At 41.8% G+C, this 27861-nt stretch overlaps 2 protein-coding genes across 2 annotated transcripts; one reads left to right on the top strand and one right to left on the bottom strand.

The window, feature by feature from the left end:
* On the bottom strand, positions 1 to 13821 carry LOC142404628 (GLIPR1-like protein 2). The gene is made up of 6 exons (XM_075491627.1): positions 13593 to 13821; positions 11029 to 11274; positions 8438 to 8541; positions 1883 to 1968; positions 326 to 352; positions 1 to 231 (listed from the first exon to the last, which is right to left on the bottom strand). The coding sequence occupies exons 1-6, from the start codon at positions 13761 to 13763 to the stop codon at positions 77 to 79; spliced, it is 789 nt and encodes a 262-aa protein (XP_075347742.1). The 5' UTR covers positions 13764 to 13821; the 3' UTR covers positions 1 to 76.
* On the top strand, positions 13762 to 27548 carry CCDC107 (coiled-coil domain containing 107). The gene is made up of 6 exons (XM_075503013.1): positions 13762 to 14164; positions 16988 to 17193; positions 23657 to 23723; positions 24988 to 25078; positions 26199 to 26308; positions 26924 to 27548. The coding sequence occupies exons 1-6, from the start codon at positions 13762 to 13764 to the stop codon at positions 27196 to 27198; spliced, it is 1152 nt and encodes a 383-aa protein (XP_075359128.1). The 3' UTR covers positions 27199 to 27548.
* Positions 27549 to 27861: the final 313 nt, after the last annotated feature.

Here is a 27861-nt window from a genome sequence, read left to right as displayed (position 1 = left end):
AAGTAATGTCAGTATGACTTTTTTGCTTAATTCATTAGCGAGTATCTTCAGAAGATAGTATGTATTTCAAATCCAATTAGGTGGACATATGCATATTTGTAAAGTGTTTTTTGATAAAATAAACACCTACAAAAGCAAGAAACATCAGCGATGCTCTCAAAACTACAACAGTGATACAAGCCTCATCGCATACAATTCTGAACTCCCAAGGGGGATGCCATCTTGAATAATCTATAAATAAGCACATAAATATAAGATTATTGGGAGTACATATATTTAAAGTCACTGAGGAATATAAGTACCAGTGTAAAATTGTAATACGTACAGATAATTTTATCACGTTCTGGATTTCCTGGAAAAAGGGAAAAAATAAAGTTTTACCAGCCAGCCGTGATTTTGCTCTTCTTAAATCTTTACTTGCTAGCTAAAACAAACTCATCAGATTTACAGTCAATAGAATTTGAAAAACTCTGAGAATTCCCACTGATAAACCTTACAAATAAAACAAAAGCTAAAATGTTTTGATAAAAACTAAAAAAAATACTTCATAATATTAATGTCTTCATAAAGCTATTATTGTTTATAACAATGACATGGATGGGGGAGAGGGACATATTATACAGCCCCCTTATTTTCAGTTTGAACCCTCTCTCCTTTGTCTTTCTCAGAACAATAAATACTGTTTAATATTCAGAATATACACATGAACTAGTAAATACTGTCAAATACAATTTTATGGATGAGAATGGGAGACAGACTGTTTCCTAAGTGGGCCCTAATCCTGGGATCAAGTATAACCTGGTACTCCTTGTATCTGTTTTTCAGAGGTGTCTGCTACCTAAAAATTAAGACCTACAGGACTGCTGAATGTTTTTAAAGCTATACTAACACATATATTGAGTAAAGATAACTGTTAAACAGAAACCACAAGCCTTACTCCCCGTTTATTAAATGAAACTTAAAAACATATGTCCTAACTTTAGCCACAGGAAACTTCTAGCTTGTGACTTCCCACAAGGCAGAAGTTGTGAGGTCTAAAGCTTTCTTGAGAGAGCACCTACTGTCTCTTGATGTTTCACTCCATCAAAACATGAGGCATACTTAGCAATTCATGACACTAATTCATTTTCTTGGCAAGAATAGAGTTAAAAGAATTACCCAGTTTAAGGAACAAATCCTGTTCACCATGGGGAAAATACTTTATAGCTAGAGAATTAAATCAGTATGCAGTCCCTTTTCCCACAGACATAACCAGGTGAGAAAGACAAGGTGCCTCTGAGAATAATTTCTTTTACAACTCTAACAAGAATTACAGACCCAGAATGACTTTCCCACAGTTACTGTGGCTGCTTACACAGCATATAGGCATCAGCTATACTGATGCTCGAATGTAATTTTGCTGTGGCTGCACAAAACAGTCACAACAGACTCAGTAACTGCAATTTTAATATTTTAGTCTAAATACAACTGATCAGTAGCTTTGCAGTCTCTGAAGGCCTATGAGACTACTCAAGAGTTGCTGCTAAATGCTACTTCGAAAAGTACGTAGCTAGATGCTGATTTATTTGGTATGATTAATGAAGTCAGCAGAATATCAGAGTGCAATAGAAACAGTAACACATTTAACTACAATCATGAATTATACTTGTCTATAACCAAACAGAGACTTCATAATGATCACTGAGGCCCAGATTAAGTAAAATATTAACTATCTACTTGTTTCCTGAATGTAAATGGCCTTAAGAACAGTTTTCAATTACTTGTGAGTTGAACCTGAGAGCGCACCATCAAGGAGCAAAACACAATTTGCAACATTCTTTATCAAGTAGGTGCTTGTATTTTTTCCTTTTACATATTGCATTTTACACTTGCTTTTACTTACTACACAGTTTATTTTCACAGGTGTCCCCTTTTGCACAATTACTGCATGATTTTCCTTCTATATATGGTCGTCTTAGAAAATTAGCACTACAAAGGAAAAGGAAAAGTTTCATACATAATTTTAAATGATTTGTTAAATTTCTTAAATCATATGTTGAAGTAAATACACTGAAAATACAATGAATTGCTGGCAGTTCATTAAAAACCTCAGAATAATTTTGAAACCTTTCATTTCATTTTCATTGTTCTATCCCTGTCAAAGAAAAGAGTCTTAAAAAGCTGTTATTTTTCTTACGGGAAAACACTCAGGCTTTTTATTCAGATTTTACGTTGGTATATGAACTACTAAAACACAATGTTCTGGATGGAGCTTGGTTTTAATTGAGGAAAAATGAGGATTTTAGTGTAGAAAATTTTAAAGCTGTCACACTACCAAATAGCTTAAACCAAACTATTTAGCAGAAAAAAAAAAAAAAGAAATCTTGTGAGCTACTTACTGTTGAATTATAACCTTGAGAAACAAGACCTTCATTCCACAAAACGCAAATGTCTAAGAGTAAGTATGCAGTCTTAGCAAAGACACTGGGATCCTTACGTGCTTAAGTACCTCAACCAAGCAGAGCAGGAGTGTTTAAGTATAAAGATCAGTCTGCAGTACTTACCACTGCACATTCTCAGAAAGGCTCCTTATACATGTAACTGCTGAAAATGACAATGCAGATACCATCATCCTGGCTGCCTATACTATACTACTAGGTAATGGGAAACAGTTTATCCAGTCTATGCTGCATCCATTCAAAAAGATGAAGCAATGCTATGTTTTATAGCCTAATCCTGGGAACACCAGAGCAGATTTAGTCCCTTCAAAGAACTGACCTCAAAAACTATTATAATTAGGTTTTTTGGTCACTCTACTCACCTCAGTAGTGGGCACTGTGGGGATTTTTCCTCAAAGGAGATAATTTGCACCAAGACCTGTGATAATTTTTTCAGGATTCTAAGTCTCTATTTACACCCTATATCATCTTCTATATTTATAAACAAGAGCTGCGCACCAGACATGCAGATGTAAGACTTGGTATAATGTTGTTGTAGAAGATGGGAGGGAGAAGAGCACCCCAAAAGATTACCTGCAACTTACTTGCTACTACTGTTCTTTGAAATGTCTTTTCCATACATTTGCACACAGATATACTGTTGGCCTGAGTTTTATCCCAGCAGCATCTACAGTGGCATATTGCAACAACATGCCCTGACATGCAGTCCAGGCAGTAATAAAATAGAAGGGGGATCTTCTGATCCCAAGAATCAAACATAAGCTTTGAATTTGTCAGAGAAGAGCAGGAGAGAAAGTTATGAATATAACATATGTATACATAAATATCCCAAAAATAAGAAGTTACAGGTTAGGTAACATCTTTTGGGTGATTGTTGATATATACATTCACAGCACGGATGATTCCGAACAGTAGCCCACAGAGTTATCTTAAAAAGGGTCTCAGAATCCAGCATAAGAAAGACTGAAGGACAAAGCATTGCTTCTAGAAGCTCTGTCAAGAGCATAATGCCTCATAAGGGTGTGAAAGCAAACCCAGTTGGTGACTGTGCACATTTCAATTGCTGGCATGCAATACAAAGCAGCCACAGATGTTGCCTGAGCTGCAATTCAGCAAGACTTTCTTGGTATCAAAGGCTTCCACTGTAAGTGATAATTGCACTATTACTTCATGCAGTTCATAATCCACTGTGAAATCCTCTTTGAGAAGACTCATAGAACTCAGCCACAGATCCAGAGAGATGAAAGGCCTTGCCTTTTTCTATGAGAGACCCTATCTTGTAATTACAAATGAGTAAATTTATCCATCTATCCATCTATCTACAGATTGGTTAACACCTAGGTTGTAGAGTGCTGCCTCATTGAGAAGGCGTAAGGAACGGGAAAAAAGGCACAAATTAACTTGTGGAGAGAGGAAAAAAGTCACTCTCACAAGGAACTTCAGGTGCCTTCTGAAGACTATGTTACTTAAATGAAATAAAATATATGGGAGACCATCATATGGGCTTCAATTTCACTTGTCTTGCTGGTTTAGGCCACAGAAACTAAAAGGCTGTCTCCATGAAAAGTGACATTATTGTGTTTTATGTTTTGCTGTCATTACTACTGTTTCATTTGCTTCTGACAGCTAACGAGTATTGAGCTGACATTTTCCATGGTTTTATACGTGACCACCTTTTCCCTCACGTGTATCACTTCATATTTACATACAGTGATTTTCATTTACCACTTTATTGACCAGCCACTGAGGTCTTCTAACATTGTAACTCCCAAAGCTTCTTCAGGGGAAACCGAGTCCTAAAAATGGCAGATGTAGCCACCTGTCGGGGACTGGATGTCAGTTACCTTTCTAAAGAGGTGGTGGAGACCTGGAAGGTCATATTCATGGAAAGGTACAATAACAAAAAGGTAATGAGATGTTATTGGTATTCCCAAAAGTATAGAAGTATCACAGATTATCATTTTTTCTTACAACAGAAGAACTGAGAGGCATCAAGTGAAGTTGGGGCAAGGAGGTAGTTTATCCACATCTGCTGAAAGCTGTGGCACATCTCTTGTTCTGCGGATGCCATGATCTGCTGAACAGGAAAATAGGGATATCCTATCCCTGCCAATATCCAGGACCTCAATTAATCCTCTTTTGATGTGAAAAGGCGAAGTGACAGCATTTGGATAGACAGCACATAAAACTCACAAAATACAGATACTACCTGTAAGACAGACTGACAGGAATATGAAAGAAGGTATCTTGCTGTTCAGAGGCATCTTATTCTTTTTAACAGTGTTGGGATAACCTCAACCACTACAAATCCTAATCCAAAACTGTAAATACAGGTGTTCTAACTCTGTAAGATCAGAATGTGTCACATCAACTCACAACAGGAAGCAGTTATAAAGTCCTTTGCTCTAAAATAAGTGGAAACTTACAGCTCCAAAACCAGGAGAGGTTTCCCCTTCTGCTGAAGTAGACTTAAGATGAAGGTTCCTAAAGAGCAGTAAAATAGAAGCACCAACAAGAGCAACAGTCTGAATTGAACTGAACAAATCTTCTCAATGACATCTACAGTCCATCTATCTGTGATGGTATTTGGTATTCCTAGCCACCTTGTAATATAGTCATCCTGGTAATTTTGATATACAATTTCCAAATGTGTGAGAGAAAACTGAGCATGAAGATGGAGACTTTCAGCTGGGATATCTGATTCACATGCATTAAACTTGTTTCCCTAGAAGTCAATGTACAATTAATCACAATCTCCTCCTGTGAAAGACAAATGAAATGAACAAACTTTAAACATGAAAAGAAAATAATTAGAAAAGGGTTTGGAATAGGAAGCAGAACTGCCACATGCTAGTGTCTAAGAAGGTATTTTTAAGTGTCTCAGCAGAGACTTCCTTCATAGTATAGAGTGGAAACTACGTGATTTCAAAAGGACTTGAGTATTATAAATATGTGAATATTGATTAGTTTCAGAACAAGCTGGGACCCTCAAAAGGAGGTCCTCTGGTATGTCTCCATGGGGCTGCTGAATGCAAACTCTACCTGGTACCTACAAAGCAATGCTAGCATCCAACCTGAGACACAAGTGTTTCACTGGATCCACTGAATCCAGTTCAGACTGATAGCTTGCCTTTACCCAGCAGTGCTGTGAAGACTCCAGAATCTGTCAGATGTCAGGAGTTTTCTGACATGTAAATGTCACAGCACCCTGTATTCACATAATGGATACAACACTTTGTAATTTAGTAGTTGCAACTGATACAGTATCTTGTAAAGTGATAAATCACCATAGTATCTAGCTAGCCTTCCCTTCAGATTCACCAGGTTGTTTACAGTTCTTGCCTTTAGCCATGATTATCAGAAATGAATCTGAGATGTGAGAGAGCGTTCAGTTTTTCTAGTTTGGACTTTCTGCCTATGGTGCAGAAACTGAAGAGTTGTGCTGGTTTTGGCTGGGGTAGAGTTAATTTTCTTCATAGAAGCTACTATGAGGGTATGTTCTGGATTTGTGCTGGAAACAGTGTTGATAACACAGGGATGTTTCAGTTGCTGCTGAGCAGTGCTCACACAGAGTCAAGGCCTTTTCTGCTTCTCACCCCACCCCACCAGCGAGCAGGCTGGGGGTGCACAAGAAGTTGGGAGGGGACACAGCTGGGACAGCTGACCCCAACTGACCAAAGGGATATCCCACACCATATGGCGTCATGCTCAGCATATGAAGCTGGGGAAGAAGAGGGAAGGGGGGGACATTTGGAGCATTTGTCTTCCCAAGTAACCGTTACGTGTGATGGAGCCCTGCTTTCCTGGAGATGGCTGAACACCTGCCTGCCCATGGGAAGGAGTGAATGAATTCCTTGCTTTGCTTTGCTTGTGCACGCAGCTTTTCCTTTACCTATTAAACTGTCTTTATCTCAACCCATGAGTTTTCTTACTTTTACTCTTCTGATTCTCTCCCCCATCCCACCGGGGGAGAGTGAGCCAGCAGCTGTGTGGTGCCTAGTTGCTGGCTGGGGTTAAACTATGACAAGAGCTAAAATAGAAAAAGAAACTAGATAAATGAAAACGGCTAGGTAAAAGAAAATGACTAGTTGGGAAAGCTCTCTAGGATGGTTGAGAAGAATGTCCAGTAAGCCTTGTGACATCCTACTAGACCCTTCCAAGGGCATTTCTAAGATTCTGCTAGTCTTCAAACAGAATACTAAGGACCATCTTGAGGCTCCTCTTAGAGCCAAAGGTTTCTTCGACATAATAGATGAAGATTCACCTACCAAGAGGAAGGTAGGTAGAAGAGATGGGAAGAACAGCATGATGAACAGAGTCTGGTAGCAAGGATGTGGCAGCTAACTTTGGGCATGAGAATGATGACAGGACAGGGCACGTTCCAAAATAGTGTGTGCTTCTCTTTAAACAGGGGGAAGGAAACTCTGGGCATCTCAGACATGGATGGTCCCAGCAGCAGACCTTCAGAAAAGGTCTATAGAAGGACTACAACTGTAAAACTGTTACACTGAATGAAGTAATTTTGGCAAGGTGGTCCTTAAATTGGTGCATCCTCAACTCTGAAAAGAAACTGCTATCTAGCAGGGTAACTGAGCACTAAGGGTTCAAACATCAAGAAGGAGTCATGTAGGTCAAGTCAGAAAAGGCTGTTCCAGTATCTGGAGCGTGTTGATGACTGGTGGCAAGGTTAAGGTTTATCTATTTTTCCAGACAGTTTAGGAAGGCAAAAGGCTGTTAGAAGATGGTCTGTCTGCTCTAACTCCACTTGTTTCTGTGGTGACATAGAGATCAGTGTTCTTGGTATCAAGCAGTGGACAGAAAAACAATGGCATGTTAGACCTCATCTTAGACAGCTACTCAACTTAGCTACCAGTTCTCCTGGATGTGCAGAACAGCACAGAAAACCAACATGGTATGTTGTTACAGATTAGAAAAGACTCAAGTGAGAAGGATTTACAGACCACTGTTGATGTCAATTAGTCATTATTCTGAATTGGCAACTGGAAATATTTTAGTTCACATTTTAAAAAGAAAACAACAAAGTTCTATACCCTAGCAAGTTTCAAAATAAGAATTCAAGTACAAGCTAGTTTTAGGGTACAGGGAGGGAGATGGACAGGGCTCAATGAAATGTTTAGTTCAGGCTAACTGAACTCTCTAATAGTGGCCCAGGTTTGCTAGAAGAAAAATTAAAAACATTTGTCATGCAAGCTCACAAGCTATGTATGTTTTAAAAATGACAAAGCGATTGCATATGCACATGCTTGATTATGGACTGTGCATTATTATGAAACAAAATATATTATTTTAAAATTATTTGCCTCTATTTTCAAAATCCTCCTGCTATAGGAAGAGCACTGGCTGGGGCCTGTTTTTTCAGAATATTGATTTAAATGTAAAATCACATGTTGCAGTTAGCTTTTTCTTGCATAGATCACTGACTGTTTTCTAATGCTTAAAGAACATTTGGTATAATCACAGCTATTAAATGGGCAAGAAATGGTAGTGTAATTTTGTTTTACTCAGTTACACAGAAAAGAAAAGCAACTGATCTAACAACTGTGCTATTATTTCTATCATTTCTAAAGATTTAAAAAAAAAAGAAAGAAAAGAAATACAGTGTAAAAAGCATTAAACATGCATTAAAAAATGTACAAAACTGCAAGAGGTAACTCCAGCTCTGAGAGCAGTTGCCTGCAGCAACTTTTTCATTTCTTCTGTTTCATATGAAAAAGAAATCAATGAAGTGGAGCAGGAGCTAAGTTTGGGATTTGTTTGCTTAAGATTGGCACAGAATGAGATTTATCAGTAAACAGATTAAAAAAACTAAGCAAGTACACGTTCTAATGCTCATGGCTCTCTTGTTAACTGAATTAGACAACCATTGTTTTCTCCGATTGCATTTACAAGACTACCAATGAATAAAGAACCCAATTTACTTTCAGCTAAATGTCATTGCAATTGCTTTCACTTTTTTAACATTTAAACCAGCAACTTACCCTGGTGAATAGTTGCAAACAAAATTTGCTGCATTTCGTATTCCTGCAAGTTCCTTGCAAAGGGTAACAGCACAGCCAATTTTATATGAATAGTCCCAAACAACCTAAAAAAAACCTGGTTTTAGAATAAATTAAAAAAATAAACTCAATGGTTACCTAATCTAATATCTGGAAGGTTTCTGTTATTTTCAGGGATCCTACATATTATTTTCATTTTGCAACACCTTACCTGTTTATTAATTTAAAAAAATTGCTGGTAAGTGAGCTTTTTAAGATGAACTTCTAAATATTCACCCCTCAAGATGAAGGGACCTATGCTGCAAGTTTCCAGAATCTTCTACAGAACAATTTCAGTAAGAGTCACTGACTTCATGATCCAGGGGTAAATTCCAAGGAACAAAAGGGAAATTAGTGGCAACTATCCTTTAATTAATTTCAACATTCATAACTCAGGACTGCAAGAAGGGCTTCTCCTGTGTGTTAGAACTGGTCTGGCTGACTACTACTGTAAAAAACTTAAGTCTGAAAGCACTGCACACTTTCAGACTAACCAGTGCTATCTGCCATACTTAAGAGAAGATGGTTTACTATCACAGTTTGAGCATCCTCTGCTATTTCTTGGAGATTCTTTCTATACTTTCTGCATATGACTAACCAAACTGTACTGAATTCAGGTAAAAATATTTAACTATATACCTAGAACATCTGGATGATCATACATTCCACATCTGGAAAACTTAAAGACATAGTGGATTACTCTCAGTATCTCCCCAGTAAGAAGAGTACAGGCCTCAGACTGACAAAGTCATTGGAACATCCCCAAAAGTTCCACCTCTTCAACTATAACTGCAAGAAGCGGTTATGTCCAGAAGACATAACCTTTCTTAGAAAAGGATCTTAATGTTTAATGTAGTGTTACCCAAATCCTTGAATAAGGACTAAGCATTTCAGAGGCCTTTATGTAACAGTTTCACATGTTTTTTGAAGATTTGCACCATTTTGAGATTTCTGTGCCGTGGTTCTCCTGGCAGGTCTACACAAGCTATCCATTGATGATTTGTAAATTTTACCCCTTTTCAATTTTGTGTCTGAGCCTTCAAAACCATGATGGCTCCTCAATCATGCAGGGTCTTTGCTTATCAACTTTGAAGAAATATGGACTGTTACACATTCATTAGTGTTTAGCCCATGTACTCTGCTTGTTTTTCCAGGGATTAGTTTCCTTTGTGATCCTGCCTGAAACACTGCCTGAAATGCATGAACATTTTGATACAATTTAACTATGTGTAACAAGAAAGAAGCAAGCAATCTTAATCGGGGAAAGAAAGCTTGGAAGTGAACAGCACTCCAACAGAAATGCGCAAAAACCTCCAGAATTCTATGTAGACAAGGTTGAACAGCAAATTTTAAGATGCTAGGAACTACCTTGTTATGTAACTTTTTATAGTTTATTATGCCAGACAAAGAAAGAAAAATAACTTCCTGAGATATTGTCTAGTTCTAATCTTCTGAAGATTTATTGCCCAATAAACAGCAAAACTTAAATCCTCCAGTCTTGCTTTTGTTACAGGCAGAACCAGGGGCAGGAAACAAGAATTAACACTTGAGGAGAAGTAAGTGAGAAAAGACATATAGAGAGGTGTGAAAAGTCCCAAACAGCAAATGCTTTGTAAATGATTGTGGTAACTTGAAGTATTTTCATTTCACAATCCAAAGTCCACTCAAAAAGAACCTCACAGCTACCGTTGTGTCTGGGAACTGTTTCACTTTAAGTATACTGCACAGTATTTTCATCTGTAATTTGCACAGAGAGCAGTCTAAGCATCTTTGAATACTGAGGTAAGAAATTAAAGAGTCACTTTTACTAGATAAGATCTGGCTTGACATTAAAATTATCTTCTGTTTTAGATCATTGAAATATTAGGTGTTTGGTCATAGATGAAACTAAATTCTACTGCAACGCTTATTTTTTAAACATGGGAAAGAATAAATCCATTTAAAATAATAAGTGTTCAAAGAAACACTTTACTTTCTCAGCAGAATTTTGTCAGAATTACCACTGAGAAATCAGAAATACATCATATATTACCTCTTTTGTTGTTGATGCTCTTTTTATTCCCCTTCCTTTTTTACAAGATTTGTAAAGATTACAATTTACTTTGGCTGGATTTTCTCCTTCTGTTAAAATTTCTACTAAGGAGTTCCCACAGACATTGCACAATTACTGTGATTATTTCGAAAAGCATCTCCAAACTTACAGAATTCAGAACTGTGTGGCTTTGCAGCTAGAGAACTTGACATTATTGTTTTATAAAGTTCATGTAGTACTGATACAATGAAACGACGAGTGAGGCTTTCAGTGAGGTCAATAGTGTGGACAAGAAGAACGGATTATTATTATACAAGGTTATACAAGACAAAGAGGTGAACCAGTGCAGGGGTGACTGGCAGTACAGCCATTGCTTGAGATTACAAAAGGCAGTAAGCTGTCAGTCACTACAAACCATATATACAACTCTGTATTATTTACAGCCCCTACTGATTCATCTGGAAGGCACTATACAGGCCATTTTACTGAAGGTAACTCTTACCTGAAGGTAATGACCGCAAACCTTAGTACATTTCTGCAGTGTGAAAGTATAGAATCTGACCTCATTATACCACGATTTAATGGCATCAGCAACATAGAATGCTTGACGACTTCCAACCCAAATATTCTCTCCAATAGATGTGAAATTAGGATGGCACTGATGTTTCTTACTTAAGTACACGTTATGTTGAAAAATGCATTTATTTGCCCATGCCCTTGCAGTCCTTGCCAAAGCTGCATCCCAAGTCTGCAAAACATGAAAGGCAAAATAGTTGTGCAATGTTAAGTTACAACCAGATCTTAAACAGATAAAACCAGTCAGGCAGTAAAGTACAGATAGTTATCATATGCTGGAGTTTCATAAAGAAATACTTTCCCTTATTTAGGCAAGTATCTGTGTTTTATTTTCATTGACTTTTCCTGTTGCAGCACAGAACTATGAACAAATTTAATTAGACGAGTTTTTTCCCCCTTCACTGTTGAAAATGAACTTTGTAAGAGCACTTGCTAGCAACTGAAAAGATGTTTGAAATGCACTTTTATCTTCAGATAAGAAATTACTGTCACATTAATTAAACATGAAACTTTTTTTGGGTTTTTTTTGTTGTTGTTGAACAGGTCATTAAGGATTTCTATTTGGTACATAAAAAATAATTCAAAATAAAAATGCACAGCTACTGTAGATTCAGATGTATAAATATTGTAAGTATTTTTAAGAGAGCCTCTGGAAATAAATATTCCCCCTATGGTAAAGCTTTAAATACACATCGAAGCATTTTACAAAGACAGCTTCATGAGGTAAACATGCCAATGTTTGGCCAGTAACTCATTCTGCTACCTCTTACTTCTTTGCAGTGTGTCACCGTTAACACAACTTCTGATTCCTGAACATAAACGATCTTTGGTATTTGTCTTCCAGTCATGATTGCTTTTCAGCAAGTTTCTTCTATCATTAAAGTATCTAGTTTTATGTCTTATGTAAAAGATCCTGTGTTTTACTGCCTAGGTTTATTGGTGTTAGTTTCAGTTCACTCAGTCTCTATGTGGATCTCACAATAACTCCACTGGCTGCTGTTGCAAATGGGTGATTTAGATCGCTTAAAGAATCACCAGCACAGGTATTAGCAAAAGTGGTTTTAATACGATGTTGTACAAGGGCAACTTGACAAAGTTCAATGGCAAGGTTCACTCTATTCCTGTACAGCATAATGATTTGAAAGATTCAAAACTACCAAGGCACAAATCAAAGTTACCATACTACAAGGTTATGGGCAATATCGGTCCCTTACCAAAGATCTATCATTAGTAAAAGGCCTCTCTGCCTCCAGGAACAACCTTGAGAGGTGCCCCATGTCAAGGGGAGATCACCGCCATGCAGCCAACTGCTTAGCAGGGAGAACTCAAAGGCGGCTCGCTTAGGCAGTCATATTTATGGAATAAAGTGGTTGTCCTGTAGTCAAATTACATGCGATGGGAAAGGTATGCATGAGACTTTTTGTACCCACAACTTCCTTTGTTCCTTGAGAAATGAGTGTTGGAAAAGCCACCCGCTATTTATGCGTTAATTGCATGATCGGTGCTCCAATGTCATATGCATCGATACTCACTGTATCACTTTGCTCCTTTGTGGTTTTTTGGAGAACAGATTGAAACTAGAGGAGTTCTTGGCCCATTTACGGCTTAGGCCTTTACCTCCTTTGGAGCCTGTATCAAACTACCGCTAGTTTGGTTAAGGGGTCGAGTGCATCCGTCACAGCTGCCAATATTGTTTTCTCCCTAGGGCCTTAGGTTTTTTCTCACCATATTTCTACATGCCTACCTTTATTCATAATTTTTCCTGGTTTTCCTATTCCTGAGTACTAAAACTGGGTGGAGTGTCTTTCACAAGCTTCTTCACTTCCAAGGTTATACCCTCCTATCTGCCATTCTGGCTTCAAATCCACCCAAGCGAACGGCACTCTTTGCCATCAGTATCTGAGTACGTGCATGTTCCCAAGCCTTCCTCAGGGTACCCATCCTTTAGCTGCTCGTTGCTCACAACATTTTCCTTGTGGTACGAAGTGGACTAAACATCAAACATCCACTTTTTCAGTTATCTTCTTCAGTTTTGTTTAATTCTTTCCAGCAAAAATTTTCGAGTGCAATTTGTTTTGGTTATGACAAGCAAAGATTCTTCCTTGCCACCAGAAATGCCCTTCCGCCCCAGTACTGCAGTTCATATCCTTGCTTTTGATGGAAAGCCTAACTCTTCTGGATCATTCCTGCTGCTGGACCATTGCTTCCTCCTAAGGAGAAATTCCTTGGGGTGAAATGTGAACATCTTCAGCTGCCCTGTGTCACTGCATCCTCATACTGCATGCCTGCTGTTTCTAGACTCACCTGCCCGCAACTGACTCAACTCACTACAATATTTCCTATCAAATAAACACGATGATATTTGAACACAAAGCAGCGATGCCATCCCGGTCGCCTTGCCCAGAGATCACCAAGAGACTCCTGGCCCTCTGTCCCATCCCTCCCGGCGGGGCTTTGGGGCCACCCGTGCACCCACAGGCCTGTCCCTACCATGTACCGCAAGTTGCTGGCGGCTGGCTGGGCTTTGGCGCGGAGGTCGTTGTGCACACGCACGCAGTCCTCGATGAAGATCTTATCCGTGATGCTCGGTAAGGCGGGCACCTGCCTGGCTGCAGCCCTCAGCACCGGCCACAAGGCCAGCACCGCCGCCCACGGCCTCATGGCCCCACCTGCCGGGGCCTCGCGTGAGGGGCCCCCGCCCCTGCCCGCCCCGGCCTCTTCCAGAACCTTCTCCGCCAGGCAACGGCCCGCCGAGCCCTGGAGCGGCGTGGAGCGAGGAGCCCGCCGGGCGGCGCTGTGTCGCCGGGAGGGGAGCGGCAGCGGCGCGGGCGCCTCTCCGTCGCGCTGGGCGGTGGCTCGTTGGCAGGAGGGCGGCGGGGCCGGCTCGGCGGCGGCCATGGTGCTGTCGGCGCTGCAGCAGGTGGTGGTCTCGGCGGTGCTGGTGCTCTGCGTCTTCGTCGTCATGCCCAGGATGTTCGGGGGAGGAGGCGGGCGGGCCGGCCGCTCTCCGCGGGGCGGCAGGGCCGGCCCCGGCCATTACGATCCCCGTCAGCACCGCAGAGGTAAGAGCCGTGGCGGTGCCCGCGGCCGCGCTGCGGTTGGGGTTCCGTGCGGGAGCTGCTCGGAGCCGGCCCCTGTCTCGGGCGGGCTTGAGGGGAGCCCCCGGGAAGGGAGAGGGCTGTGCCTCGGCTCGCCTTCGTCTGGCGGGAGGCGCTGGGTGTTTTACACGGCCTGTGAAGGGGGAGGCCTTATCCAGCGGCTCCGCGCTGGCCTGTGTGCTCTCGCCTCCTCGCCTTAACCTCCCCCCCCCGCCTTGTGTTCTGCTTTTCTAGTTCACTACATTTTGATTTTTGTCTGTGTCGTCTTAAGAAAATTACTTTTAAATTCAGGTAACACCCTGTTATTGGATGCGTATCTTATCGGGGCAGTTTAATGAATAATGCCTGCAGGGTCACAGTTGCTCTGACAGATGAGTGGCTGTGAGGTGTCAGAGAGAGGAAAAAATTTGCTGCGCATGTTAGAATTGCAATAAGGAAGCCAAGTGTTACTGTTAGTAAACATTAGCACGGAATCATATGAAATTTTTTCAGGTAGCGTATTGGAAAGAGTCCAAGATGCTTGTTTAGAAAAGATACCACTGGATGAGCTAGAGGGCTTACTGCTTGTTAAAGCGTGAGTGGTATAAATGTGTGTTAAGCTATGTCAGTGCACGTCAGCTGAGGATTTAGCTCAAGGTCCAAAGGTCCGCTTTCATTTTGGAAAATAACAAAAAGCCTGCTTTGTTGAGGTAGCTTTGTGATTCATTGATGATGCCTTCCAAGGCATTGTACACTAAAAGATAGATAGGTGCTGTAATCCTCCAAATTATGTGTCTCTGCTTTTCCCCAGGAGGCAGAAAAAGTGAGGCTTGAGCTGCTACCATGTTCTTCCCAGCTGATGTCGAACTTACTGTGCTTCATAAGCACTAGCCTGCCCTGCTTTGCTTGATTACTTTTAATTCATATGGTAGCTGTCATTTCCTATAGGTCAAATTCTTTTAAAACTAAACCTTAAAAAATGCAACCCTTTACATGCCTCTGATTCTACTGATGTATTGGCCCAGCACTGTGTAAAATAAATTTCAGGCAGATGTGCTGTTTTCACTTGTCTGGGTTCTTCTTTTCTCCTGTTTGGCCGGTAACTCACTCTGCTGTTTCTTCTGTGGGATAAAATTCGTGCAGGACACTGGACTCCGTTAGGACTCAACATCCCTCCTCTGTGACAGGAAGGTGTTGTTTCCCTTGATCACATTCTTATTTGTATGACCTGTGGAAATTTTTTCATCTGTGCTATTAGGTATTTTAGTAAATCTCCACATTTACATTAAAAACAAATAGAACTGAAAGTAAGGAAAAAAGATTGAGTGCAAACTTAAAACTAGTAATCAATGGGAGCCATTCTGGAAAGAAGAAAACTATGTGTAAGATAAAACGTGATTTCCAGATTAGTTAGTGCAGTTTTAGTAAGTCTAAACGTACTTATGTTGAAAGGAGAACGTCCACCTGAATCTCCATTATATGAGTAAGGTAGCTTGAGTTCTACTTGTATCAGTTCGGGCATTTAATTTTTTGTGTAACTGTCCAGTTCTGTTTCAAGTTCCAATGAGCAAACATATAGATAAAAAGTCTACTCCAAATGTGCATGTTGCAAACTGATCAATGACACGTGGAAGAACTTGCAGTAATGCCTGGCACGACTTGACTGCAGAGCTGGTAGTAAACGTCGCTACAGTCACGGTCATCCCTGGAAGTCTGAAAAGCTTTTCTGGCTAACTCATTTTAGACAATTCGAAAGCACGGTTCGAGATCTCTTATCACAAAGTACCAGCTTAGGTTAGCAGAATTAGATTCCTTTTTCTCTTGTATCTGGAAGAAGCTGTAGCCAAATGGTTGTTTCACTGGGAATTGTAACATGTTAATTTTTTTCTCTACCTGATTGTGTCTGGCTCTTGCACCTTCGAGTTATGTTACTGTAAATTCTTGAAATGCCACTGTTTCTGTATTAATTGTCAAGGAGTGATTTGCATAATGGTCTTTTGTTTAGGAGTTTTTATAGAATGTGAATCTTGTTTTACCCATACTCAGTTCTGATATATTAAATTATGACGAACTAAATGTTCAAAGGGATTTGAAAGTATAAGTCTAGGCAGTCATTTGAGACATCAGTGTAAAACTTCACATATGCCAATCACCTGCTGTCTGTCTCTGCAAGCATCTGTATTCTTTAGCTGATAGCACTGTTTCTCATGTGCATGTCCCATGAACCCCAGGTTTAACTACCAAATAACCTAATTCCTAAGTCAAGCAATGACACTGGCTGTTCTTTCATCTGCTCCCTGTTCTGGCAGGCAAATTACATGCAAAATACTTCAGACTTCCAAGGTTGCATCTCTTTGCTATTGTGTAATCTTTTCCTACTAAATATTTGATTTGCAGAGGTAAAGCACTTCTAAGCCTGTGGGAATATCCACATAACACTGAATTTACTGTCAAAATAATGAAAGCAGCAACACAGCATGTGTATTTCAACAAAACTTTTTTTTTTCTGGGACTAGACAATTGCTTTTCTACTTAACCCCCTTCTTTGTTACAGAGGAAAAATAAACTTTGTTTGAGAGTCTTTGCTACCTAGATTTAGCTTTGCATTCTATTCATGAGAGAGTGATTTTTAAATTTTTTTTTTTTTGTAACTTTATTTAGATGCGGGGCTGACCACACCGTCTTGGGAGAGTGATGAACAAAGATGATCACACAAGAAGAAAACAATTTAATTCCAGTTTTGAAACTAGTTGGACTCTTAATTTCCTTTCTAACGTTGTCTTCTTTCTCTCAATTTAATTTTTTAAGGTAGTCCTCAGGCAGTTCATCAAGTTCACCTGAATCCAGGAAATTCTGACAGTAATACTTACCAGAGTATTCAGCAGATGAGAAATGCAATGGAAAAAGAGATAAAGAGTGAGAGAACAAGAGGAAATGGTAGAGACTTAGCATTCACCCTCATGCCATTGTATGCTCTTGGAGTGGGAGTGTTTGCAGCATACAAATTTCTTAAGGTAAGCCTTAAGAAAAGCATTAAATTATTGAAACTAGAAGGAAATGTAATTTGTGTCCCCCCCCCAATTCTGAGCCCATGTATATGGTTGTCCAAAAGCTATTTCTTGCTTGGTTTGACTTTGAATGTGAGCCACAAAGTCAGAATTATAGCATATCTGATTCTTCCTTATGAAGGCTTCTGACATCTTTTTTTAGACACTTAAAGAAGTGAGAATCGTACCATCCCCCCAACTTCCCCCCCTGCCCCCGACCTCAAATAAGAATCTGAGAACCTAAATGGTGCTGTTACCTGAGGCTGTAACTTAAAGCCTCATCAGTATTTCACTTCCTTTTCATTCTTCAGAATGCGATTGAGTATGGGAAGGAGATAGGCGACTCCTGCAGAGTAATAGTCTTAGATTAGCAATTAGATAGAATAGCGAGTAGTCTAGACCTTTTATTTTGACTTCTCATCTGGTTACGCAGCTGAAACATAGGCTTTTATCCATGAAATGTGATACCTTTTCTACCATTAGTAAATTGAGAACACATGATCAGTTGTTTGGTTTTTTTTTTAAATGTCAGTCTTGGTATGTATTATTTATAGTAAGAGAGATTACAGCGCTTGCAATGTTCAGAGTGCATCTGGAACATTGTTGCTCAGGGAGAAAAAAACTTAAACAGGACGGGAGACAGCATCTTCATTTCCATAGTCAGTTTCATATAATCTCCTACGTGAGAAGAATACAACAGCTTAGCAAGCTGAACGTAGAGGCTGACCACTTTGGTTTTAAAAATAAATTTAATTAGGTTGTAAGTAAGATTTAAACATCATAAAACCAATATTTTGGGTGTTACAACTCTTTGCACTTGTGCTTGTGGGATTGAAATGTAAATATTTTTATAATAGCATCTTTATTACTTTAAGAAAGAAGTTTTACCTCCTAGTTAATGGTAGGAGGTAAATCCAGTAACCTAGAAGGTTCCTTGTGCTCATTTTGGAAAACTGGAGTTGAAATAGCAACTGCTTTCTTTTACAACTTTTGTCAGTCATGTTGTCATTGCTTAAAATCAGAACTGTTAGCTTAAGATAGTGTCGTGGTTTAGCCCCGGCTGGCAACTAAGCACCACGCAGCCGCTCGCTCACTCCCCCCTGGGGGGATGAGGGAGAGAATCGGAAGAGCAAAAGTAAGAAAACTCGAGGGTTGAGATAAAAACAGTTTAATAGGTAAAGCAAAAGCTGCGCACGCAAGCAAAGCAAAGCAAGGAATTCATTCACTCCTTCCCATGGGCAGGCAGGTGTTCAGCCATCTCCAGGAAAGCAGGGCTCCATCACGCGTAACGGTTACTTGGGAAGACAAACGCCATCACTCCGAATGTCCCCCCCTTCCTTCTTCTTCCCCAGCTTTATATACTGAGCATGACATCATATGGTATGGGATATCCCTTTGGTCAGTTGGGGTCAGCTGTCCTGGCTGTGTCCCCTCCCAGCTTCTTGGGCAGCTGGCAGAGCATGGGAAGCTGAAAAGTCCTTGACTAGTACAGCAACAACTAAAACATCAGTGTGTTATCATCAACGCTGTTTTCAGCACAAATCCAAAACATAGCCCCATACCAGCCACTATAAAGAAAATTAACTCTATCTCAGCTGAAATGTTTCAGCTGAGATATCTCAGCTGAAGCCATTTCAGCGAAGCTTCCGAGGCGAGCAGCTCTGAGACAGAGGACCGCGTCGGGGGACCGCTGCTGGATCAGCAAAACCGCGCAGGGAAGGGAGGAAAAAGAAAAGGGAGGGCGCAGCCACCCCCCCCCGGCCCCTGACCAGGAAGGCGGGAGCTCCTGACGAGGGCCCGGCTCTGACTCAGCGTGGGCGGTGACGAGAGTGACGGCGGAAATCCCCTTCCCGTACAAGAGCATCTCCCAGGGAGCGTGAGCGACCAGGAGCGCGGCGACCAGGATGGGCAAACAGGGCATGGCGCGTCAGAAGGGCGTGGCGCGGCAGTTTGCGCGGCAGTTCGCGCAGGCAGGGCGTGTAGGGAAGGCGAAGGCACCCTACTAGCTCAAGAGGATCTGTGAGAAGTGAGTTCATTTGGTAGTCCCCATCCTTCCAGAAGGAACTCAACTATGGTATTCACTTGTCAGAAAGCGATGCCCTCTGTGCTCGCCAGAGTGCATGCGGCTACCCAGACGGAGCTGCCGGGAAAACATGCGGCCACCCAGGTCTCGGGCTGCAGGGAGTGCCTGGGCATCTCGCTGTTCACGCACGGCAGCCATGCGGACAGCTGCGTGAGGTGCGACCAGGTGGATGACTTGCTCTGCATGGTGGCAGAGCTACGGGAGGAGGTGGAAAGGTTAAGGAGCATCAGGGAGGCTGAAAAAGAGATCGACTGGTGGTGCCAGGCTCTGCCCCCCCCGAGACGGGAACAAGAGCAGCAGCAGGCGCCAGTAAGAACCCACGATCAAGGGGATCCTCTGTCCCCCCCCGCCGGGCTGAAGGCAGCAGCTCAGAGGAGGAGAGTGAATGGAGGCGAGTCTGCGCTCGTGGCGGCAGGCGAAGGCCCTCCCTGCCCACCTCGCCCCCCCAGGTGCCTCTACACAACAGGTATGAGGCCCTGGAGGTGGAAGGCCAGTCAGTGGAGGATGGGGACGACAGTCTATCTACACCAGAGGTGTCACCCAGGTCAGAAGAACGTACCTCTCGTCTTACCACCACCTCCACGAGGAAGAGAAGAAGGGTTATAGTTGTGGGTGACTCCTTTCTGAAGGGAACCGAGGGTCCGATATGCCGGACGGACCCTCCTCTTAGGGAAGTCTGTTGCCTCCCTGGGGCCCGCGTGAAGGATGTCACGAGGGTACTCCCTAGCCTGGTACGGCCCTCGGACTATTACCCCCTACTGCTCTTCCATGTGGGGGGCGATGAGGCTGCAACACGAAGTCCTAGGGTGATCAAAAGAGACTTGAGGGCCTTGGGACGGCTAGTAAGGAACTCAGGAGCACAGGTTATTTTCTCCTCTCTCCTTCCAGTGGTGGGCAGTGACACAAGAAGGAACAGAGATGCCCAATCTATTAATGCATGGCTCCGTGGCTGGTGTCATCGCCACGGATTTGGTTTTTTTGATAACGGGATGGCCTACGCAGCACCGGGTTTGCTGGCGTCTGATGGGATTCATCTTTCTCAAAGGGGAAAGAGAATCTTTGCTCAGGAACTTGCAGGGCTCATTGACAGAGCTTTAAACTAGACCCGAAGGGGGAGAGGGATAATATCAGGCTTGCCCGAGGGAAGCTAAGGGATGACGTGCCAAGGTTAGAGGGAGCGGGTGCTAGCGAGGGCGCTCGGCCTGAGTCCTCGAGATGTGCGGGGTACGCTTGGGCACAGCCAAAGTCGAGCAGAGTTGAGCCAGGGGATACTGAGGCAATGGGAGCCAAGAGGGAAACACCAGTGAAACGCCTCAAAGCACGCAAGGGGTGTCCTTCTATGAAGGAGGCACAGGTGACAGCCCAGCTGAAGTGCCTCTACACCAATGCACGCAGCATGGGTAACAAGCAGGAGGAGTTGGAAGCCATTGTACATCAGGAAAACTATGATATGGTGGCCATCACGGAAACGTGGTGGGGTGACTCGCACAGCTGGAGTGCGGCGATGGATGGCTATAAACTCTTCAGGAGGGATAGGCGAGGCAGGAGAGGCAGTGGGGTAGCCCTATATGTCAGGGAGTGTCTGGATAGCTTAGAGCTCGATGATGGTGACGATAGGGTGGAGTGTCTATGGGTAAGAATCAGGGGGAAGGCCAACAAGGCAGATATTGTGGTGGGAGTCTGTTACAGACCACCCAACCAGGATGAGGAGACAGATGAACTATTCTATAAGCAGCTGGGTGAAGCCTCACGATCGCTAGCCCTTGTTCTTGTGGGGGACTTCAACCTGCCGGATATCTGCTGGAAATATGATACAGCAGAGAGGAAACAGTCCAGGAGGTTCCTGGAGCGTGTAGCAGATAATTTCCTGACGCAGCTGGTGAGTGAGCCAACGAGGGAAGGTGCCCCGCTGGACCTCTTGTTCACCAACAGAGAAGGACTTGTGAGCGATGTGATGGTTGGAGGCTGTCTTGGGCAGAGTGATCATGAAATGATAGAGTTTCTGATACGTGGAGAAGCGGCGAGGGGGGTCAGCAAAACTGCCACCTTAGACTTTCGGAGGGCGGACTTCGGCCTGTTTAGGAGACTGGTCGAGAGAGTCCCCTGGGAGGCAGCCCTTATGGGCAAAGGGGTCCAGGAAGGCTGGACATTCTTTAAGGAGGAAGTCCTAAAGGCACAAGAGCGGGCTGTCCCCAGGTGCCGAAAGACGAGCCGGCGGGGAAGAAGACCGGCCTGGCTGACTAGAGAGCTCTGGCACGAACTCGGGAGAAAGAGGAGAGTCTACAACCTCTGGAAGAAGGGGTGGGCAACTCAGGAGGACTACAAAGGTGCAGCAAGGCTGTGCAGGGAGAAAATTAGAAGGGCCAAAGCTGAGCTAGAGCTCAGTCTGGCTGCTGCTATAAAAGACAACAAAAACCACTTCTTCAAATACATTAGCAGCAAAAGGAGAGCTAAGGAGAATCTCCAGCCCCTAGGAGATGGGGGAGGAAACACAGTGACCAAGGATGAGGAAAAGGCTGAGGTACTTAATGCCTTCTTTGCCTCAGTCTTTATTAGCAGGGCCGACTGTTCTCTGGGTACCCAGCCCCTGGAGTTGGAAGATAGGGATGGGGACCAGACTGGAGCCCCCATAATCCAGGGGGAAATGGTGAGTGACCTGCTGTACCACTTAGACACTCACAAGTCTATGGGGCCTGATGAGATCCACCCGAGAGTGTTGAAGGAGCTGGCAGAAGAGCTCACGAAGCCCCTTTCCGTCATTTACCAGCAGTCCTGGCTAACTGGGGAGGTCCCTGCTGACTGGAGATTAGCGAATGTGACACCCATCTTCAAGAAGGGCTGGAAGGAGGACCCGGGGAACTACAGGCCTGTCAGCCTGACCTTGGTGCCGGGGAAGCTGATGGAGCAGATCATCCTGAGTGCTATAACACAGCATGTAGAGAATAACCAAGGGATCAAGCCCAGCCAGCATGGGTTCAGGAAAGGCAGGTCCTGCTTGACCAACCTGATCTCCTTCTATGACAAGGTGACCCGCCTAGTGGATGAGGGAAAGGCTGTGGATGTTGTCTATCTAGACTTCAGTAAAGCCTTTGACACGGTCTCCCACAGCATTCTCCTGGAGAAACTGGCTGCTCATGGCTTGGATGGGTGTACTCTTCGCTGGGTAAAGAACTGGCTGGATGGCCGGGCCCAAAGAGTGGTGGGGAATGGCGTTTACTCCGGTTGGCGGCCGGTCACAAGCGGTGTTCCCCAGGGCTCTGTGTTGGGGCCAGTTCTGTTTAACATCTTTATCAATGATCTGGACGAAGGGATCGAGTGTACTCTCAGTAAGTTTGCAGATGACACCAAGTTGTGTGGGAGTGTTGATCTGCTGGAGGGTAGGCAGGCTCTGCAGAGGGACCTGGACAGGCTGGATGGATGGGCCGAGGTCAATTGTATGAGGTTCAACAAGGCCAAGTGCAAGGTCCTGCACTTGGGCCACAGCAACCCCATGCAACGCTACAGGCTTGGGAAAGAGTGGCTGGAAAGCTGCCTGGCAGAGAAGGACCTGGGGGTGTTGGTTGACAGCCAACTGAATATGAGCCAGCAGTGTGCCCAGGTGGCCAAGAAAGCCAATGGCATCCTGGCTTGTATAAAAAATAGCGTGGCCAGCAGGACTAGGGAAGTGATCGTGCTCCTGTACTTGGCACTGGTGAGGCCGCACCTCGACTACTGTGTTCAGTTTTGGGCCCTTCACTACAAGAGGGATATTGAGGTGCTGGAGCGTGTGCAGAGAAGGGCAACGAAGCTGGTGAAGGGTCTGGAGCAGAAGTCTTATGAGGAGCGGCTGAGGGAGCTGGGACTGTTTAGCCTGGAGAAAAGGAGGCTGAGGGGAGACCTTATCGCTCTCTACAACTACCTGAAAGGAGGTTGTAGAGAGGTGGGGGTCAGTCTCTTCTCCCAGGTAACAAGTGATAGGACAAGAGGAAATGGCCTCAAGTTGTGCCAGGGGAGGTTTAGACTGGATATTAGGAAATTTTTCTTCACCGAGAGGGTTATCAAGCATTGGAACAGGCTGCCCAGGGAAGTGGTTGAGTTGCCATCCCTGGAGGTATTTAAAGGACGTTTGGATGAGGTGCTTAGAGACATGGTGTAGTGGTTGTCTTGGTAGTGTTAGGTTTATGGTTGGACTCGATGATCTTAAAGGTCTTTTCCAACCTATATGATTCTGTGATTCTGTGAAAAAAGTTTCATTAATAGAGCACATTTTTGTGGTTGCTATTTACTTTCAGTAAATGTCTAAATGCATTTTTATTTTTAATATACAAATAGTGATGAAGTCTTTTAACACGATTGTATTTATTAAAGATGAAGTCACATGAAGAAAGTCTCTCCAAAAAGGAAAAAAGTACAGAAGAGAAGGCAAAGGAAACGGGTAAGGTACCCATTCAGAATGCGTATGTTCACCAGAAATGTGTATTTGCTGCTGGAACAAAGCTACGTATTTTTATTGATGCAGTCTATCTAAACGAGAACAGTCTTTTAAGTTACTGAAGTGCAGTTAGGAACCTACAAAAACCACTTTGTTTTTCTATATATTTGAAATGCTTGTTAGAGGTTTGTTTGAAAACTCCAGATGGTAATGTTCTTTAAAACAGATATAGTAATATAGTATGATTCTCTGCCTTTTAATGTCTGATGTTTTTCTCACTTAAGACCTGTTCAGTTTTCTCCAGTAGAATAGGATGTTTAAATAGGATATAATAATCTTTAGAATTAATAGGGTATTTTAAAAGGATATAGGGTTGAACTGTATTGATAGTGAACAGTATGGATAAACAATTATAGAGACTCTTGAATTTCTGGGCCAAATTAGAGACCTGTCAAAACATTAATTGTTTATAGAACAGACAGAATAAATGATACTATTGTTTTCTTCATGTTACAGAAGAGTACTCTTGACTGTCTGATTCAGTCTATTCTGTACTGCCAAGAAGTGGGCTTTCCTTTGGAGAAAAAGTTGTGACGCGTCAAAGTTGAGCTGTTTGATACTTTTTTTGCCCCTTGTGTAGATACATTTTTAGTTAATTAAACAACTAGCAGCCTCTTTTGGTGTCCCTATACACCAGATCTGTAATCAGGTTCAGCAATGATTTGCTACACTGCCTACTCACCATCCTGGTGTGTTGCATTCTTCTTTCTTCAAAGTTTAATAGTATTTTAGGTGGAGTTATTCCTCTCAACTCTAGTGCATTAAGTGTTGAATATATTTGCAAGGTGTGAGTAGGCAAATTCGTGACAATATATTAAGTATAAATACACGACTTACACCTCAGGAAGTCTTGGAACTGCATAGTTTTTGAGGCTGGGAAGGTGAGAGCCACATTGTCACTCTGTTTCTACCAAGCCATCCTCTGTTGGACACTATTGGAGACAGGTTATTGGATGAGAAGGACTTCTGTTCTTACTCCCACAACTCCCTTTTCATATTCTAGAATTTTACAGAGAAAAAAAACCTTCCTGTTTTTGAATCTGCCCAACCAAAAATATAAATTAATGTCCTTTTGGTATTGTAAATAAATTTGTTACAATGTTCTCGCTCTCCTGCCCCCCCTGCTCCCTTCCTCCCCCTCTCTCCTCCTCCCCCTCTATCCTCCTCCCCTTGCCTCCCTCTTTTTTTTGCTTTTGTGTTTTGTTAGAGCATCAGCTTTTAGAACTGGAGCAACATCTAGCACAGACAGAGAAAATGTTGAATTCTTTATTGACTCAGCTGGATCCACTGTCAAACTGGTGAGTGTTTCTGAAACATCTCAGTTAGTATTGTTTTCTGTAAATTGAAATTCTCCAAAATGTTAACAAAGAGTTCTTAGAATGTTCATTACGTATAAGTAGGGAACAGTGTTTTGGAACCTTCTTTAATTACTTATTGTTTCTGTAGCCTTTTGCAGGTAACACCTTTTCTGCCATTTGCAGTCCTTTCACAGACACCTTCCATGTCTTGTTCACCAAACATAAATGTAAAAGCTCGGACTTATGATGAAGTTACTATAGCTTAACAACTTAAACTTTAATGTGAACCAAGGAGAGTAATACTGAAAATTGCTTAAGCTCAGTAGCATTTGAAAGCCCTTCTGGGAATTACATTTCTGGTAGCAGAATGAGTTTCTTCCTTTTGATATCATTAGAAGACAAAACTAGTTATTAAGGTATAGCTGCTTATTTTTGCATTTTGAAAGGAACCTGTTAAGTGATTGCATGTGTTTTGGGGAAACATAACTTCTTTCTGGTAGTGTAAAACAAAGGAATAAGTAATATAACCTCCTTGTAGTTTCAGAGATGTTCTTTCTTTAAGAAGCTAGGGCCTTATCCATCTACTGGAAATAAAAGTATCCATACAGTCCATTTTGTGTAGACTGACATCCTTCATGAAGCCTAGCTTAAAACATGTAGAGTTTCACGATTGTTCATTTAGTCTACTTCTGAATGTAATATGTGCTGAAACTGTTAAACGGCAAATTCACTGACCAATTTGCCTAAAAAGTTTCTAGTAGTGATGGGGAGGGGAGAGAGTAAACAAAATCTGAAATAAATGAGAAAAGCCTCTAAACAGTAAAGTTCTGTATTAGGCCAAAGTAAAATTACTTTGGATAATTGTTTCAGTAGTCATTACTCAACCTTGGCCATTGGGGCTCCAATGTTAGAATTGAGTGACTAGATTGTTCAGTAGGTGTAAGTGATGGACTCCCCACTTCTCAAGGGACGGTTCTCAAAGAAAAGCTTGACCTAAACATGTTGCTAACTTAACTATGGTATTTATCCACTGAAGGAAATATTGCGATCTTGTGAATTAGTATCAAGCACTCACTTCCAAGGTAGTCCTTCTGCTGTTGACATCTGTCTTTTTTCCTAGTGTTAATGCTTTAGCTTGTGAGCAGAAAGATGAAATAATGACACAGCTCCAATCAATTAGACGACTGATGAAGGAAAGTGGATTGGATAAATCAGAAAACAAGATGAAAGGTACTTTGATTTCCAGTAGGACAGATAACTAAGTAGTTTATATTTTAAAAGAATAAACAGACCTCACTATAATAACATTTAGCTCCTGCATCTTAGGTAATGTGTGTGGAATTAATTTTATTCTGGAGGAGTACCATTCTTCCTGTTTGAGGTGTACCTGATTTCAGATTTTTTACATATCATGATTTTTTTCAGAATAAGTGTTAAAAGACATTGAACTAGGATAGACCACACAAGTCATGTTCTGCTTTGTTAAAACGGGCTTCTTGAATGTGAGTTTTTGAGCAGTCTGTTAGTATCGGACTAACTGTAGTCTGAGGATTCCCAGACAGGGACCTCTGAGACTGGGGGTAATGCTTGCATAATATACTAAACAGCAAATTGTATATTAGCTTCAACTGGAGACTTCCAAGAGGTGCATGGTAGTCCAAGAGAAATCTTAAATCTTATGAATGGTTCACTACAAATTTGGGGAATTTTTGCATTAGTTGAGTCTTAATGAAAGAGAGGAAAACAAATGAAAAATGAATATTCTACTTCTAAACTGACCATGAAATTTGGAGCCTTTCTAGTAATTTAAACTTTCATTTTGATTTTTTTTTTGTGAATTATAAGATGTCAGCCACATTTGTAATGAGAAACTTGAAGACCTCATTCAGTCGTTTGCTGAACATTCTCAAGAGAAAGAAATAGATGACAGAGAAGATGACAGCAATGAAGATTTGCTTGAGGATGTTGATAATGATTACCAAATAGAAGAGCATGAATTATATGATATATGTGAAGTACATCAGTTTGAGCCAGATGTGGTAGAAGACCAAGAAATGATAAAGAAAGATGCCTTTGAATCAGAAGAGATGGAATTGAGGAGACGTAATAGATATGAATGAAATCTGCATATGTAAAACTTTCAAAAGCTTATGAATTTTTTTTTTTACAATGTTGTATGCACTTTAAATGGTTTTGAATGAAGTTATGTGCACTGCTATATGCTTTAAAAGAGGGGTGAAATACTGCCTGTGCTCATATCTGTGACAGTTCTGTAACTGACTTCAGTGGCAGCAGAATTTCACTCAGGATGTTTACATATTTTTTTTCTATTTATTTTTTCTATAAAATTATTTCTGTACTCTGTATATAATGCACTGTAATTATATCTGATGCTTCACTAAAATATTGTACTATCTTGTAATTAAGACTATAAAGAATAGATGTTTCATAAATGTTTTCTAACTAGTAAGCATGGTGCCACTTGAACTGTGACTTTCTTGAGTTCATTAAAGAGCATGCACTGATGAATTTAGCTCTCTGGAAAGCTTTTCTCTAGGGGCGGGGAATGAGAAGCAGTGCAGGTTAAGTCTTAGAGGTGCATTCATAGACAAGTTTCTTTATTTGGAGAGAGAAATTTAGCCACAGACACTATTTTAAAATAATTATGTCTCAGTTTGCTGTCTCCTCAGGAGTGATGTATAGTTTTGTATGTCAATTTAAGCCTTAATGCATTATACTGGATCACTTAATTTCTTCCCCACCTGTCATGGTTAAACTCAGCC

Source organism: Mycteria americana, chromosome 1 (assembly GCF_035582795.1).
Source record: "Mycteria americana isolate JAX WOST 10 ecotype Jacksonville Zoo and Gardens chromosome 1, USCA_MyAme_1.0, whole genome shotgun sequence".
Taxonomy (NCBI): domain Eukaryota; kingdom Metazoa; phylum Chordata; class Aves; order Ciconiiformes; family Ciconiidae; genus Mycteria; species Mycteria americana.
The sequence above is the reverse complement of the archived record's forward strand: the minus strand, read 5'-3'. Positions and strand labels throughout refer to the sequence as shown.